Source organism: Coffea eugenioides, chromosome 3, assembly GCF_003713205.1.
Source record: "Coffea eugenioides isolate CCC68of chromosome 3, Ceug_1.0, whole genome shotgun sequence".
Classification (NCBI taxonomy): Eukaryota; Viridiplantae; Streptophyta; class Magnoliopsida; order Gentianales; family Rubiaceae; genus Coffea; species Coffea eugenioides.
Genome location: NC_040037.1, coordinates 15,536,912 through 15,554,103, shown reverse-complemented (window position 1 = coordinate 15,554,103; position 17,192 = coordinate 15,536,912). Strand labels below are relative to the sequence as shown.

At 42.0% G+C, this 17,192-nt stretch overlaps 2 protein-coding genes across 2 annotated transcripts; one reads left to right on the top strand and one right to left on the bottom strand.

The window, feature by feature from the left end:
* Positions 1-10,325: 10,325 nt before the first annotated feature.
* LOC113766157 lies at positions 10,326-10,715 on the top strand. The gene is made up of 2 exons (XM_027310376.1): positions 10,326-10,521; positions 10,585-10,715. Exons 1-2 carry the CDS (start codon positions 10,326-10,328, stop codon positions 10,713-10,715), a joined length of 327 nt encoding a protein of 108 aa, XP_027166177.1.
* Positions 10,716-15,832: 5,117 nt separating this feature from the next.
* LOC113766156 lies at positions 15,833-16,633 on the bottom strand. The gene has a single exon (XM_027310375.1). It carries the CDS (start codon positions 16,631-16,633, stop codon positions 15,833-15,835), a length of 801 nt encoding a protein of 266 aa, XP_027166176.1.
* Between the last annotated feature and the right edge of the window lie 559 nt (positions 16,634-17,192).

Below are 17,192 nucleotides of genomic sequence, written 5' to 3'. Positions count from 1 at the left end.
GAATTTGCATAACCAAGATAAAGAATTTCTTACACATGTCTGAGTTGATAGGTTGAGAGAATATCTGTCTATCCATGAATGCCCCGCCAGGTAATACCTTTTGAACACCCAATGAGCTTTGCCAATTTGAAGCAATTTTTGCCTTTGGCTTCATCACTTTAGCGCTTTGTTCCCTCCTTCAAAGGATCGATGGCGGACCTTTTTGTTATGAACACAGGCCATACGATATTCAACTGCTTTTCATCCATCAAAATCAATCGTCGGTGACGCTGCTTTAACCAATCAGCTTAGAACTTGGAAGAGGAGGGATTTCTTGATGAAAGGCTTTCTTAACGAAAGGATTTTCAATGAAGAGCTTTCTTAATGAAGGGATTTTTCAATGAAGGATTTTTAATGAAGGGATTTTTGGCCTTCTCAAAGAAGGGATTTTTCAACGAAGGGATTTCTGACCTTCTCAAAGAAGGGATTTTTCAATGAAGGGATTTCTGACCTTCTCAAAGAAGGGATTTTTCAATGAAGGGATTTCTTAATGAAGGGACTTTTGGATGAATGGTATTATCGGAATCCAGAACAGTGATATTCAAAGGGTCAAATAATTTCATCTTTGGCCATTTAAAAGAATTAAAATTCAGGACAATAATCAAATAAACAAATTGTGCATTTAATGGAAAAACTAATCAAAGCGGAAACAAGACAAAAACTTGATTGCGAAAGATGTTTTCATGAAGCTATTCACATATGCAAGAAATGGTTTTTGTGAACTTTAGTAAATAACAACCCCTAGATTTACCGAAATTCCCTTCGAGAGGGAAGATACTCGGCCATTCAAATTATGCAAAGTTCCTTCAGGATTTTCAAATTTCGTCATTGGAGGTGGATGCTTCGAAGGTGTCCTTGTGTTCAGGGAAAGGATTTGTACTTATGCTCGGCCCTTGTTCACCTCTTTTCCTTAGCATTATTTCCCCTGCCTCGATCATGTCTTGGACTTTGTGCTTAAGTGCCCTGCAATCGGCGGTTGAGTGGCCAGGTACTCCCGAATGATAGGCACAAATAGCATGTGGATTGTACCCAGCAGGCATGCCATGAAGGTAAGTTGGAGGGGGAATTACGCCTATTTTGTTGGCAACCTTCAATTGCTCATACAATTGGTCCAAAGGCCTGCCTAGGTTGGCGAAGGTTCGGGTACGGCTTTGATTGTAGGTTTCAGTGGGTCGGGGATAGTTGTAGGTGGGTCTATTTGGTGGGGAAAATCTTTGGTGGTAAGGAGGCCGAGGACGAGCTTGTTGAAAGCTTGGTTGAGGTATTTGGGAAGGGGTTGTAGACGGGTTGGCATAATTTGGGCGAGGTCGAGGATGAGTGGTATTGGTGTGGTAAACAGGATGAGGATTTGAATAGTAGGGGTAAGGGTTTGAGTAGGTAGGGTATTGTCGAGGTCTGGGTCTTGGGACAGGGTTTTGATTCCAGGTGAAGATAGTTTCCCCCTCTTTCTTTTTAAATTGCGGGTTCTTCTCACTAGTCCCCTGTCCTTGCAAAGCATCCAACTGGGATTTGAGGGCAGAGACATTAACAATCTTCCCAACTTTCACGAAGTCATCGTACTCCTCAAGTTTATTGACAATGGCGGCGAACGAGCATCCAGTCATGCGGAAAATTTCTTCAAAGTACGGGGGATCATGTGCTTTAATGAAAGTGCGTATGATTTCGTCCTCAGTCATCGGTGGCTCGACTTTTGCAGCTATTTTCCTCCACCTCTTGGCATAAGTCTTGTGATCTTCAGATGGCTTCCTCTTTGTCCCTTCCAACGTGGTTCGTGTTGGAGCCAACTCGCAATTATACTCATATTGCCTTACAAAAGCATTGGACAAGTCAATCCAGGTTTTTACTTCTTCGAACTTCAAATTTGAGTACCAGTCGAGGGCATCCCCCTCCAGACTTTCCGGGAACAACCTTAGAGGCAGATTCTCGTCGTCTATGGGCTTTCCCAACTTGTTAGCAAATAGTCGGAGGTGTATCTTGGGATTACCCGTCCCATCGTATTTGTTGAACTTCGGAGTTTTGAATCCCTCAGGCAATTGTACATTGGGAAAGAGACGAAGCTCATCGTAGTCCAGGACTCCTTGCTTGTTCAACCCCTGACTCTTCCTCATAAACTCATCGAAACGATCAAGGCATTTGAGCAGCTTTATATCAACGGGAGCAGAAGATTCCCCCATTTCTGCCTTGGTTTGAACAATATGGTCTGGTAGGAATGGCTCAGCAACAGGGTAATAAAAGGTATGTGGCTCAGGTGGTATATTTGAAGTGATTTGGGGTTGTGGACCTCGCATGTGAGTAAGAAAAAATGAAGGATGAGGAGGGTAAGTGTATGGCAAATTTGTGGTGGGATAGGTGAAAGTTTCTTCGGGTGCAATAGGAAATGATGGAGTAACAGTGGCATGGGCCGAAGGTAGGACAAACGGCTCTTGCTCAGGCTGTCTGGCGGGTACAGGTTCGGGTTGAACTCCGCTGCTAATTAGCTCATCATTCAACTTCCTTTGGGCGGCCATCTCAGACGCCATCTCTCCAAACTTGGTAAGCATCTCAGTCAACTGAATCCCCGAACTTGCAGTCTCGGGTTGAGCGGTAGTAGCAGACCTATCTGACTGTTCCGGTTGTGAACTCATGTTTACACGACTCCTCTGGGCTTGACTACGGGATCGCGTTATGATGGGGCTTCGACGAGAAGCTATGTTGAAATATCACCTGAGAATTTTTGACAGATTGCCTTTAGGTTCAACCCTCGCTTAATTATTCCAAAGAAAATAAAGAAAAGGAAAAGAAAAAGGCAAGAGTTAGTAGATATCCAGAAAATTCGGATGCATGTCCTATGGGGGAGCCCTTTTTATGCCAAGGGTAGGCCTAGTATGAAAATGCAGTCCTCCAGAGTAGGCACTATACAATACCTGATGAATCCGATCAACCGCTAGAGTGAAAAAATGATTTGGAAAAATTTGGCCAATCGAAGTGAAAAGAGACATTTGTCCTAAAATGAGGAAAAAGTCCGAATGGATTGCTACTTTGAGCAACGCATGGAATAATGTGTAAAAGAGATTGCAATGCCTCAATTAATTTATTCGGTGACCCTTAGACTTAAACCCTAAAAAAGAAAAAACGGGTCAAATAGATTGGATAGAATTGATGATTTATTTAAAAATGACCAAATTGCCCTAAAAATAGGGTGAACTGGTCAAATGAATGATTTATTAAAAAATCGGCCGAATGACCCCAAAAAGGGTAAATCGGCCAAATGAATTCAAAATCGACCAGGTGACCCTAAAAAGGGTAAATGGGTCAAATGAATTAATGATTTATTCAAAATCGACCGGATGACCCTAAGAAGGGTAAATTGGTCAAGTGAATTGATGATTTATTCAAAATCGACCGGATGACCCTAAGAAGGGTAAATTGGTCAAGTGAATTGACGATTTATTCAAAATCGACCGGATGACCCTAAGAAGGGTAAATTGGTCAAGTGAATTGACGATTTATTGAATGAATTGGCAAAATGGATTGGTTGAATTGTCCGGCCATTAGTGATTTCAGAAAATTAGTCTATGAGCCTTCTAAAATCAAGATTTGTCCTCCATATTTATCATCTCAACCATGAGGAATCATTTGTGAATTTTCTTCAAATTAATGTCCTTTACGCAAAGGATTTTTACCAATTTTGATAAAAATGGCCAAAAGTGATTATTAGATGCTCATATTCCAAGGATCACTTTATGAAAATAATCGGATCCTACCTTACCTTGTGCACTACCCCTTTGGATGGTACAAAATGTAAACGTGCAAGTCTCACTGGATTAAGTATCCGAGACACAAGGTGGCTTATTCCTAAACACGGGATTCCCTATGTGGCATTCCCTTTCTATGGTTTATGCATGATGCCAGTTTATTAAAGCTATGTAAATATGTGACAAACATGAAATGTGAGCTAAAGGACATAAATAATGCAACGGGGGGAAAAGGTCTAAACATGAAATGTATTTACTGAAAGGTAAGTGCAAAGACTGAAATTTAGACATGTGAGCTATCTAGTGGATGAGTCACTAAAAGAGTGCCAAAGAGGCCCCTTATTGCTATGGCACATGAATGCAGGCCAAGAAAACAAAAAAATGGTTAGTGCAGTTGATAGTACACATAACACATTGTAACAACAAGATAAAGCAATCAAAGCAATAAAAAGGAAAAAAAGGTTGGACCCCTCCCCTCGTGAATAGTGTCCCTAGCTTAGGATAAGGCCGACTCTACCCTAGGCAAGCTATCATGGATGCATGAGGTTGGGGTTCACTAATGCATCTAGACTCGATGAGCTCAGGTCCCCGAGCCTTCAGACTTAGAAACCAAGGGTCACCAATCCCAAGGTTCTTTGTCGGTGGCTCGAGCGATTCCCCAAACACCGCTACGCACACATCGTGTCACGGCTACGTGTTTGAGTGAATCTATCAAAAATCCTCAACTTTCGACTAAAAGCTAAAGGCTATTAACCTAAAGCTTAAAGCGGAAGATTGAGTGACCCATCGGATCATGCTACACACACATCGTGTCGTGATCACACGTCCAAGTGGGTCTCCTAATCCTAATAGGGTGGAGTGGCGTGACAAGCCACTAAAAAGAAAATAAAGAGGGATGAATAATAAAGCGTATGCGCGTATGATAGTATACGTTTTGGAGGGGAGGGATCGAGAACCAACGCGTGGCTCTAAGGGTGACACACACCCCCCCCCAAAATGCAAATGCAAAGCGCGAGATAAAGCAAGTACAATCATACATCCAATCATCCAATCATACATACGTGAGTGAGGGAGTAGTTTGATATGCGCGTACGTGGCAAAAAGTCCTAGAAAGGGAAAATGCAATCCTAATATCCAAATGCTATACATAAAAAGGGTAGAAAAAAGGAAAAGAATGGCTAAATCAAATGCTTGGACCCACTTAGGAAGTCCCCAGTGGAGTCGCCAACTGTCGCGCCCCACTTTTTTTGGAAAAAATAAAATAATTGTTTTTTGTTGAATTTTATTGATTTGGGAAAAATGAATTTTGTTGATAAAAACAAAAATGGGTCTAAATGGGACTTTTGAAAATGCGACGATTTGACCCAAGAAAAATAGTTCAAAAAGGGTTTTTATATGAAAAATGGAGTCGCCACTTGGTATAGAGTTAGGGTGTACCAAGTCACCCAAAAAATGAAATTTTAAAAGAAAAAAGTAAGAAAACCCTTTTTAAACGACTCCTAGTCCACGTAAAACAAAGAAAAAGGTTCGGGAGTCACATTTGACGAAGGGGAAGGCAAGGATAAAAATCCAAGGCACCCCTTCGACCTAGCCAAGGCTAGTTGCGTGATTTAACCCTTATTTTCCTATATTTTCTACCCAAAGTATGTATTGCAAATTGGATTTGACTAATGAATGATAAATGCAATCCTAAATCTAAGAAATGTTTCTTATGAGGCTTTTGGTCCCATTCACACGAGTCGTGACGGCCAATAAGAAAAGTCCTCATAGAAAATCATGAATAATGCAAATGAGGACTCAAATGAGAGTGTAAGTGTGCAAAGTGTAGAAAAAAGTGCATGTGTGCAATTTGAAAGTGTTTGTGTGCAAATGAATAAAAATATAAATGCTCGTGTGCAAGTGAATGAAAATAGTAAATATATAAGTAAAATAGGTGCAATGTGTGAAGTGAAAAGTAAAGAAAGTGAATAAGTGTGTGAATACGACATGTGGATTTAAAATATATAATTAGTGAGGAAAAAAGTGAAAAAATGATATGAAAATGCATGAACTTAGAGGAATGCATCAGGTCGGGTACGGGAATGACCTCTAGTTTTTGTGATTTTAATTTTCCCTTTGATTAGAAGGAAAAACTAGCGTGCTAAGGCTATTTTGAAGCCACACTCGCTCATTTCCCTTACCCAAGGGGGTTTCTCAGGCAAATGGACCCTATAACTAGCATGAGATGCAAATATCCTAAAATGAAAGGGAAAAGGTTAGAGGGACATGCCAAATGCCATAAAAACTAAAAAAATGCATGAAATGTAGTGAACATGCAAACATGTACTAACGAGGGGAAATCCCTAAGGGTCTAGCGTTGGACTAGCCCATTCTACGAATTCCGACTAGCATTGGACTAGCGGAAACGTACATTCATCCATTCCATTCGTCTACACTACAGAAAGCTAGTAGACATGCCAAATGCCCATAAACACGTAGCACGTAACACTTAACATGCTTGACTAGATGCAAAACCTAATAAAGCAAGTTAACACATAGCAACTAAGCATGCAAGACAAATAAGACGATTAAAGCCCTAACTATTACATTTGCTAGCTAAAACAAAGGGGAAAGGGAAAATGGACCAAATTACTTGCTATGCCCTATCTATTACAAGCCAAGAGGTGTACACATACCCCATAAATGAAAATAAAAGAAAGATTAAAAATGAAATAAAAGTAAATAAATGAAAGGCATTAATAAACATTCAAGAAAACCAAGTAGGCATGCAATTTTCATTTAGCAAGTTGGATCACATAGGGAGATACACAAAAAAAGTAAAAGAAAGTATACCGTCCCCCTTTTTGTGGTGCTAATAAGTTGGAAAAGGTTCTAAATTGGAACTACAACCACTAAACAAAGGATTAATGCACCAATTTAATAGTAAATCAAACAACACAAATTCTTCAAAAACAAAAATTAAAGAATCACTAATAACTATGAAATTGAACCATTAGATCCCTTTAGATAATCAAACAAGTCCATATTCATCAAATGAAATTCCAAGTTAAAAGGGAAAGGAAACTCGAAGGACCCAATTGATTAATCTTTTCAATTGCTTAGGCCATGGTAGAATAAGAAGGGACTTGAGGGGTTAAAGAGCTATTATAAGAACCCTTTTCATGCAAAAACATGCAACCTACGAAGGAGACTTGTTTCTTTAGTATATAAAAATCCTCCAAACACACACTAAACCCCTCGGAATACAGATTTTCCATCAACAAGGGTTTCAAAAAATGAAGAATCTTAACACCTCCTTAGGACCTTTTGAGAAGAAAATAGATGAAATAACATCAATAAAAGTAGACTGCAATAGATCCCTATTAAAATCAAGTTTGACCAATTCGCTACTGTGAGTCAAGTATCTTTCTCCACTACACTCAAAGGAAGCAGGTAATAACAGCAAAAAACAAAAGACAAGGTGCAGCAAACATTTTTAGGCAATTTACAAAATCCAGCTTTCAAACACAATCGAATCCAAACACAAGGCTTTAAACTAGGCGGCAAGCCATCATCCAAACAAATAGAAAGAAAAACTGAGCAAAATCCAGTGCAAACACAAATAAAGTACGTTTAGCAAGTTGAAAAATCTGGAACATATAAAACTGATTTGGCAAGTTGAAATGCATTTTCCAGCAAGTGCTTGGGCATGAATCCGAATTTACCTCGGTTGAATAATTATGTTAAGAGCTTACTATTTTTATTTCATTTTCTGGTTTGGACATGCTTATAAACTCTTAAATTCCTTATGCACGTATCAAGCTAGCATATGAATAATTCCAGCTCAGAAATCAAGTTCAAATAATATCCACAACCATCAAAATTTCCAGAAATTTTTCTGTTTGGTCCGGATGATCTTGCCTTAAGGCAGATTGCACTTTTGAATTTTTATTCCCCTGTTTTAAAACTTACTAGTCAACTACATGCAGGCCTAATTAACTTGTCATTACTAATTAATCAAGATTAAGGCTCCAAAACAGAAAAACTAAACCGAATGAGGCTACATTAGCAAGATAACCTCTCGGCAGTCACTTTCCATCAAAACAAAATTTCCTTAGCTTTTTATTTCTTCATCCGGCTTCATGAAATGATCATGCAAGGCCTTAATCCTAATAATCATCCAAAATCCAGTTAGTCCAGCTCCATTTCATGCTCAGATTATCACAGGGAATCAGAAATAAAATTGCATTTTCATCTCAGCTCTCGGCTGGAACATCAACATCCAAAACAGAAATTTCTAATGGCTTAATATCATCATCCGACTGCCTAACCTCACATGCATATTACTAGATGACTTAAACTTCTTGGTTTTGATTAGTTAGACACTTAATCCAACTCAGATTGTCGCATAAAGTCAGAAATAAAAACTACAATTCCAAGCAAGCTCCTCGGCAGAAATGTTTTTAACCAAAACAGAAATTTTCCACAGCTTTGGTTTCATCATCTAATTACCCAAATTAACACATGCAAGGTCACGGCTGGCTTAAACTACCTCTGATTATCCATTTTTAGTCCAGAATAATTTACCTCAAAGCAAGCTAAGACCACACACGAAAATCTGAAAAATTTCTGCTCCCTTTCGGCTCTCACGCACGCGACAGGTTTGCTGGTTCTGGTTTGGTGTAGCGGCTTCAACTGGTGGAGGTGGAATGTTGGAGTTGCTGGAAACGGTTGCAGCTGGTTGAAGTTTTGCTCACGGTTTCTCTCTGCCTTTCTTCCAGCTCACGGTCAGAACAAAACGGACAGAAGATTTCAACTCGCGTTTCCTCCCTTGCTCTCGGATGCCTCACGATGAAAAATGAAGTGCCGTGGTTTGCGGTTTCTTTCCTCTTCGATACACACGAGGTGGAGGTAAGATGTGGTTGTCCCGTAGTTGTGTTCTGAGGTAGTGGAATGGAAAAATGAGTGGCCCCAGTTAAGAGCTCAGCTCACACGATGGTTTGCTGCAACATTTTCCTCTCGGCTGGCTATGGAAGTAAAGTATGGCTGGCTGGGTTTCGTTTGCGTAGGCTAGCTGTGAAATTGGTGGGTGTGGTTGAGCTCAGCTGGTGGAGGTCTTGGAAGTGCAGAGTGGTGTCCGATTCTCTCCCCTCAGCTCACGGACAGAACAGAAACGAAGAGCTCCCCGCTACCTTTCCTTCCTCTCGGCTGTAAGTGCAGCTCTCACTTACTTGCTCTCGGATTGTGGCAGACAAAATAAAACCGAAGTCCTCTCTTCTGCTCTAGTGAGTTGGGAGTAGTGTGCATTAGTGGATGATGGAACCGGCAATAAGGATGGAAGGTGCTGGAATGTGAAGTGGAAAATGGAACCGGCAGAAGGAAGGAAGGTGCTAGTATATGGAGTGGAAAAATGGATTCGGCAGAAGTGGAGTTGTGATTTTTTGATTTTGATTTTTTCCCTTTTTGAAATTAATTGAATAAAACTGATAATAAAAATAGATAACAAACAACAAAAACAACAGAAAGAGTAATTTAATTAACATAGAGTAGAAACTAAATAAACTAGAATCAACAAAACACAATTTTCCATTTTCATCAATTTTCATCATTTTCCTTTTTTTCTTTTCCTCAACTTAATAATTTAACAAAAATAATAGTAAAACTAAATAAAAACAACAATTTTAATTACAAACACATCAAAGTAAACAAACTAAAATAACAAAGTTATCATTTTCGATTTTTCTTTCATTTTTCATTATTTTTCATCATTTTCCCTTTTTCTTTTTCAAAAATAAAATAACCAAAATAAACAAAATGCCAAAAGATTGAATTTAAGAGGAATGAACGTATTTTGTGAACCATTTTCTTTTTTTCTTTTTTTTCTTTTCTCTCCTCTTTTCTTTTCACTTTCTCATTTTCATTTATTTTCCAAGAGATTCTATGCTAACAGCTTAAAAATAAAAATAAAACTAGAAACTAAAACTAAAAATCGAATAAAACTAAAATGAAAAAAATTAAAAATAAACAGCAAATGAAATTACACCAAAATTTGGTGTCTACATCTGGGGCATAGATTTCATGAGTCCCTTTCCCTCATCCTTTGGTTTTCTATATATTATACTTGCTGTCGATTATGTTTCCAAATGGGTGGAGGCGAAGGCCACCCGGACTAATGATTCGAGAGTGGTTGCAGAGTTTATAAAATCTAACATTTTTGTTCGTTTTGGAATGCCGAGAGCTATAGTGAGTGACAGGGGCACCCATTTTTGCAATAAGACAATCACTGCATTGTTTCGTAAGTATGGCGTGCTCCATAAAGTGTCCACTCCATATCATCCGCAGACGAACGGTCAGGCCGAAGTATCGAATAGGGAAGTTAAGTCAATCTTGGAGAAGATGGTGCGGCCTGATAGGAAAGACTAGAGCTTGAAGCTGGAAGATGCTCTCTGGGCTTACCGCACCGCATACAAAACACCAATTGGGATGTCCCCATACAGGTTAGTCTTTGGTAAGCCGTGTCACCTCCCAGTGGAATTTGAACACCGAGCGTTCTGGGCGCTTAAACAGTGTAACATGGACCTTATGGAGGCCGGAGGGCAGAGAAAGCTCCAATTGCAAGAGTTGGAGGAGCTAAGGCATGAAGCTTATGAGAACGCTGCAATTTATAAGGAGAAAAGCAAAATTTTTCATGACCAACAAGTTTCAAGAAAGTCATTTGTCGTAGGGCAAAAAGTCCTACTCTATCACTCGAGACTTGAGCTTTTTCCTGGTAAGCTGCGTTCCCGTTGGATTGGTCCATTTGTTGTTTCTAATATTTTTTATTTTGGTGCAGTGGAAATCCAAAGTCTTAAGACAGAGAAAAGGTTCGTAGTCAATGGTCACCATCTAAAGCCTTATTATGAAGGGTTTAATAGTGAGCAAGTGGAGGTTCTATTCCTTGATAATCAAAGTGGTGAAGTCTAAACAATTAAGGCCATGTCTAGCCAAAAACATTAAAAAAAGGCGCTGCTTGGGAGGCAACCCAAGGATTACAGTATTAGTTGTGATCATTCTTCATTACTTCGCGATTTTTCAGTTTTATTTTTCAGTTTTGATTGTTTTTGTAGTGATAGACAGAAGAATAGGTGTTCCAAGGCGTGCCCGCGCCTTGACAAAAAATTCGTTTGAGTATCATTAGGATGCGATGGTCAGAAGACCAGGTCCTCCAAGGCGTGCCCACGCCTTCCAACCCTTCAGATAGCGAAAGTCAAAAAAAAAAAAAATTGACCAAGACCCTAATTCTTCCACTTTTCCTTCTTCTTTGACCGGTCTTGGCCTTTATCCTCCAAATTTCTTTTGGCTACGCTGCAACAACTCCTTCTCCCTGTTTTGGTCAAGCCGTCGCCGTTGCCGCCGTCGCGCGCCTCTGCTCTCTTCAGCGCCGCGCGGCCCCCATCTCGCGTCGTACCACCACCCGCCTGTACAGCCCAGTACGCCTACGCCCAGATCCAGCTACCTGCGCAGCACAACCCCTGCTCTCCTCAGCAACAGGCACGCTCAGCCAAGCGCGCGAGCAGCCCCAGCAGCGCGCTGATTACCTCCTGCACGGCCGCCCGTGAGCCAAGCGTGCGACTAGCTGCCTGTGTGCGAGTCCTCAGCGCGTGCCCTCGCGCGCGACCCCCTGCCTGCGTACCACCACCGCGCCTGTTCCACGCTCAGCCCGCGCACCCGACCAGCCACCAGCTCTCTTTTCTCCGCCATTTTCCTCTCCAGCGTGGACCAAGAGTAAAAGTGGTACCCCTATTTGCCTCTCTTGTTGACTTAATGACTTCGATTTGGGACTTTTAATTGCTGAATTTTTGCCTCCTGTCGGGTTGACATACCTGTTGATTTTGGTTGGGGGACCATTTGACTGTTGTCTGGACGTGGGAGACATCATATCTGCCTTTTGTTGATTATCGATTTGGGATACATTTGTGGGCTCTGGTGTTTTTGATATTGACTATTATTGACTGCTAGTGCAATTTTTGAGGTGTTGGTGCTGTTTTCTTTATTGTTGTCTACCACGTGACGCCAGTAGGGAATTCTTGTGTTTGTTGACTTGTCGTTGGTTGTTGAGGTAATTGTGTTCCCTCTTTGCTATTAGACGACTGTAGTTGCATATTAACTGTTAAGTGTGGTCCCCTGTTTGCTTTTGGGTAATTGATTAACTGTCTCTGGGCTGATTTACACCTTGCCTGTGGTATCCGAATGCCCCCGAAACAGGCAACAATTGCTGGGCCATTTGGGTCCCAACCTCGTAAGAGGCGAGCACCGGTTCAACCCCCCATTCGGTCCCGTTTGGGTCTGAATAAGAGCACTATGTCTCCTGGGGAATGGGGGGAACCGGTCACTAACCTTACAAGGCCGCAACAGGACCGGTTCAATAACTTGGTCCACCGTCCTTTTGCCCCCTGTAAGTGTTTCCATGCTCCAACCCTGGACCATTTGCAAATTGCGCGAGAAGTTGAACAGTTGTTCTCGGCAATAGGTTGGGGGAAGTACCTGACCATTGATTACCCTACGTTTGAGGAGCTGTGTTGTGAATTCTTCTCCACTTTCGAGTTCATCGTCAATGAATTCATCACTCTGGATGAGCCGGAGATTGTTAAATTTCGACTAAGAGGGATCCAGTATGGTATGTCCATTAATGAGTTTAATCTGACTTTGGGGTTTGTTGGTGAGGGTACCATTGCTTCCGGAGCATATATAAACAGTGTGTGTGACTACACCCGACCGTTTTCGACTGACTACATTGACATTTGGAGGGAGTGGTCCACAGATCGTCAAGTTTACAATCCAAGTCAGTCCAAGGCCTCTCATTTGAAGGATCCGGTCTTAAAGGTCATCCACAGGTTCCTGGCTATCAATTTCTCGGGGCGGAAAGATTCTTCCGGCACTCTTACCAAGGCAGAATTTTATTTCCTTTGGTGCATGCACAACAATGTTCCGGTTAATTTTGGATGTTGGGTAGCCACTCAAATGCAAACAGTCATCCAGAAGCGCAATAAACCGATCATTGTGGGCTCACTCATTACCCACTTGGCCAATCGATTGGGTTTGCTTGACCTCGACAAACCGCACAACTTCGCTCTAGCTCGGGAAATTGAGCCTCTGGATTTGCGCAGTTTGGAGCGGATGGGGATTATTTTCAAGGTGGGGGATGCCTATCATTTACGCCCCCTGGCGAGGGCGGGCCACGACCTCGGGTGCCTCCAACTGCACCCTCCACTGACTCTCCACCCCATCCGAATCAGGCGGGTCCGTCCTCCTATCATGCTCCCCCTGCTTGGGAGTCCCAATATCACTCTCTCCATGAGTCTATCCATGCGCTAGGGGGGCGAGTTGATGGACTAGAGGACCGTCTTAGAGCACTACAGGTATTCGCCCGTATTCAGACAGAGAATCAAGCGGCTTTCTATGCTCATATTGGATTCCGACCACCACATCATCCGCCTCCTTAGGCTCTCGCTGCACCGTCCCAGTAGTCAGGGAAGTTTTGCTCCATTTTTCTTTGCACTTTATTTATCCTTGCTACATTGGGGGCAATGTAGGTTTTAGGTGTGGGGGGGATGGTTTCTATTATTTCTCTCTACAAAAAAAAAAAAGGAAAAAAAGAAAAGGAGGGGTAGTTAGTTGACTTTTTGTTTGCTATGATGAATTTTACAATCACAGTGCTTGGGTGTGTGGTTAATTATACTAGCTATGCATTTTTGTCTTCCCTTGACTGTGTTGTTAGATATTGAGTATACGGGACTTGACCCATTCTTGGAAACTCTTGTGAGCTTTTGAGCCATGTATGAGCACACTATTCTTATTTGCTTTATTTTTGTTTGATTGAGTGGGTATCACACATGGTATTGGCATTCTAGAATTTGCTATTTTATGCATGTCAAGGCTATATTTTGTTGAACTAGATGCATTGAAAATGAAGAGGGCATTTAGGATTCAACCCTCTTTAGCTGTCTCAAAATCAAGCCCCCATCCTATCTTCCAATAGTGAACCAATTTGAGCTTGTATCCGTCGAGTTGTTGTCATCTATGTGAGCACCCAAGACCTCTTTAGACTTTCTTGTTCACCCCTGTGTTGTAAAGGGATGTCTAAAATTCATTACTTATACAAGGCAAATAAATCTATGGTCGCAAGTGTTTCAGAGTAGATGCTGTATGGTGATGTTCCTGTATATCTGAGATCGGAAAAAAAAAAGAGGCTTGTGAACAGAAGACTCCAGCCTACAAGGCGTGCCCACGCCTTGCAAGCCGTCTAAAAAAGAAAAAAAAAAGAGAAAAAAAAAATTCGCGACACTTGCACAGTGTGTACAGCAAATGAAAACTGCCTTGTTTGATATGGTGGGTTTCAGACATTCTCTTGACTCATTATCCCCTATTTTTACCTTCTTATCCCACCTTTCACCTGAACCCCATTACAACCCTATCGAAGTCCTTTGATTTATGTATTTAGTTCACTTTTGAGTGGTGGAGATGCGATAAATGTGCAAGCCTATGGTAATGGCATTCCGTGATGTTGATTTGAGCGTCCCTAGTATTCATATATTTTCTTTGACTTACAACCTGTCCGGTGCATTCTCATTTTGGCGACACGGTCAGGGATCTGAGGTGCTTGTGTTAGTATAGTTTATTGCATGACCTTTGCTCTCTCGGTTGCACTTCTGAGCTCCGAAATGCTTGAGGGCAAGTATTGTCTAGGTGTGGGGGGATTTGATAGAACAGTTATTTGGCACATTTTGCATTGTCATATTGTCCTAATTTTGGCTATTCATGGTGCTAAGAAATGGAATTTCGCTCATTTTTTATATTTGTGTGAATTGTAGGTGGTTAGCATTAAAAATGATATCTCGAGGTAAATTTCCAGAAGACCTTTCATTTCAGGGCGTGGCCACGCCAGACAAGGTAGACGTTACCGAAAAGCCGGACCTCGGTCCACGTGAACCTGAAGCGTGGGATCAGCGCCCCTTTGGCAAAAGCCTCCTCCTGGGAGGAATACTACTGACGGCGGATATAAAAAGAAGGAAAAAGCAAGATTCGGGGGGATCACTTCTTTTAGCTTTAGTTTTACTTTTTGCAATTTTTGGGGTTAGACGTTTTTCTTTTGTTTCTTCTGCGGCTTTGGGTCAGACATTGGAAACTTTCTTCTTTTCTGTAGTTTTTGGCTTTATGCGACTCTGACTCTTGAATTCGTTCCTTCCGCCTGTGACAATTCTTCGTGGCTCTCTGCTTTGAGATTGCGGCTCCAAAACGAATGCGAAATCAGGGCCCCCTCGGTTGTTCCTTCAAATAATTACCTTCCCAATCCTTCGGCAGTTAATTGAATGAACTCAATTAAATCACGCGGGATTGACGCGATGAGGAGCGGCTAATTTTCTCCTCTACCAAAAGGTTGACGCGAGGGCGCGGTCCATAATATCTGTGAGATCTAATCGAATCTTCATTATTTCTTCCAATTTACTGCTATTCGTGCGTTTCCTGGCTTAATTGTTCATGGGTATTTTATTAATTGAATATCAACGGCCGGGTATTTGATTTAATTTAATAGCCTACTGTCACATTAACTAAATTGAATCCGTAATTGTTCGTTTAGTTGATACCTAGTGACAACCACCATAATTGGCTTTATGTTGGGAAAACGTAAGATCTAACTTAAATAAATCCTCTTAGCGTGTTTATTAGTTAGGGTTGGGTTCTTCTAACTTTAATGCAATTGGGTAATTAAATTCCTACGGTCGTACCTAGAGTTGTTATCTGCTTAGAGAAGCAGTCAATGGTCGTACCTTGACTGTCGAAAAGGTATGGAAGAACTGGTTGTTAGAGCTTGTTGATAACTATAACCAACCTTTTTTTTTTTTTTAAATTTTTCTCTGGTCTACCTTTTATTATTGTAAAAAAACCCAAACAAATCCAGACTAAACCACATCAGGCGAAAAGAAAATAAGGAGTACTTACTCCCTTACAGTGAGCATACCAAGACAATCTGTGCCTCTACTCTCCTACACCAACACCCAAACACGACGGAGGGACCAACCGACCACCTAAAGGCTGCTAACCTAAACATCCTCACTGAACCACCGCACCTCTGGCACTCCCCATGAATCCAATAAGATGGCAGACCGAACAATCGCCGGCAGATGGTGACCCTGATCAAACACCTGGGAACCCATTAACCCAACCGCTGCAAGCCTATCTGCGGGTACATTGGCCTCCCGGAAAACATGGTAGATGGCAGCAGAAAAACCCTCCAGAAGACATCTAACCTTCCTTAAATTATTACATAATGGCCACTTCGCAACCGCCCCTGAGACAACCAACTGAACCAACGCCTTGGAGTCTACCTCAACCAACGAAGGAACCATCCCTCGTTGATGACACAACTGCAACCCAACCAGGAGCGCCATACACTCTGCCTCTAACACCCCCTGATCCCCAAACTCCTTATAAAATGCAAAAATCAACTTCCCCTGATAGTCACGCAGCAGCCCCCCACCCGTGGCCTTCCCTTGAATCACACTGGCGTCCGAATTCAATTTTAACTTTCCACAGGGCGGCTTATTCCAGGCAATCGCACATGGGGACCTTCGCCTAGGATGACCTCTGACCAACCGCAGCCACTCACAATCTGCATCACCCCTGAACTGGGACCGACGAAGCCTATTAGCCTTCCCCAACTGGTCTATAAAATTATCCACATCTCGAATTATCCCGTTGACCTCCCAACGCCCTCCTTGAAAACGCTCCCGGTTCCTAGCCAACCAGATAAACCAACACACCACAATTGGCAATATCACCCTAATATGATTCTTCGCCGATGCATCTGAAGTTAGAAACCAAGCAATGAAAACCGAAGCCATGGTAGTGCAATTCCGCAACTGAAACCCAAAACGGCTAGACACTCGCTTCCAAACTTGCGACGCAATCGAGCCTGTCACAAACACATGCAAGAGATCCTCCTCCTCCCCATAACAACACCCACACCTGGAAGGAACCGACACCCCCCGCTATTTCAACACCACATCCAAAGGAATAAATTTTCTGACCAAACGCCATGCTAAAAACGCCATTTTTGCTGGCAAAGCTGGCTGCCAAAGGAGTGAGTCAACCAAGGAGGGACTCCTCCGTTGGCGCAGCACCTCCTATGCCGATTTCACCGTAAAAAGACCCGATGGAGAAGGCGTCCACACCAATCTATCTTTCTGAGAGACCTCAAAGGGAATATCCTTGATCACCGAGATAACCGACTCCGACACCCACTGAGCAAGATGAATCTCATCCCATCCATCGTTAGTAATAAATTCCGACACAAGAAAATGCGGGTGCTCTACTCCAGCCACCACCACCTCCAAAGGCTCATCAAAAGCCCATCTATCCTTCCAAAAGTCCACCAGACCTTCCCCAATACACCACCTAATC

Bases quoted from the DNA above. Each gene is read 5' to 3' on its own strand.
- LOC113766156 (XM_027310375.1), bottom strand. From the start codon at position 16,633: ATGGCTTCGGTTTTCATTGCTTGGTTTCTAACTTCAGATGCATCGGCG.
- LOC113766157 (XM_027310376.1), top strand. From the start codon at position 10,326: ATGGACCTTATGGAGGCCGGAGGGCAGAGAAAGCTCCAATTGCAAGAG. The intron at 10,522-10,584 runs GTAAGCTGCGTT...ATTTTGGTGCAG, and splicing joins GAGACTTGAGCTTTTTCCTG to TGGAAATCCAAAGTCTTAAG.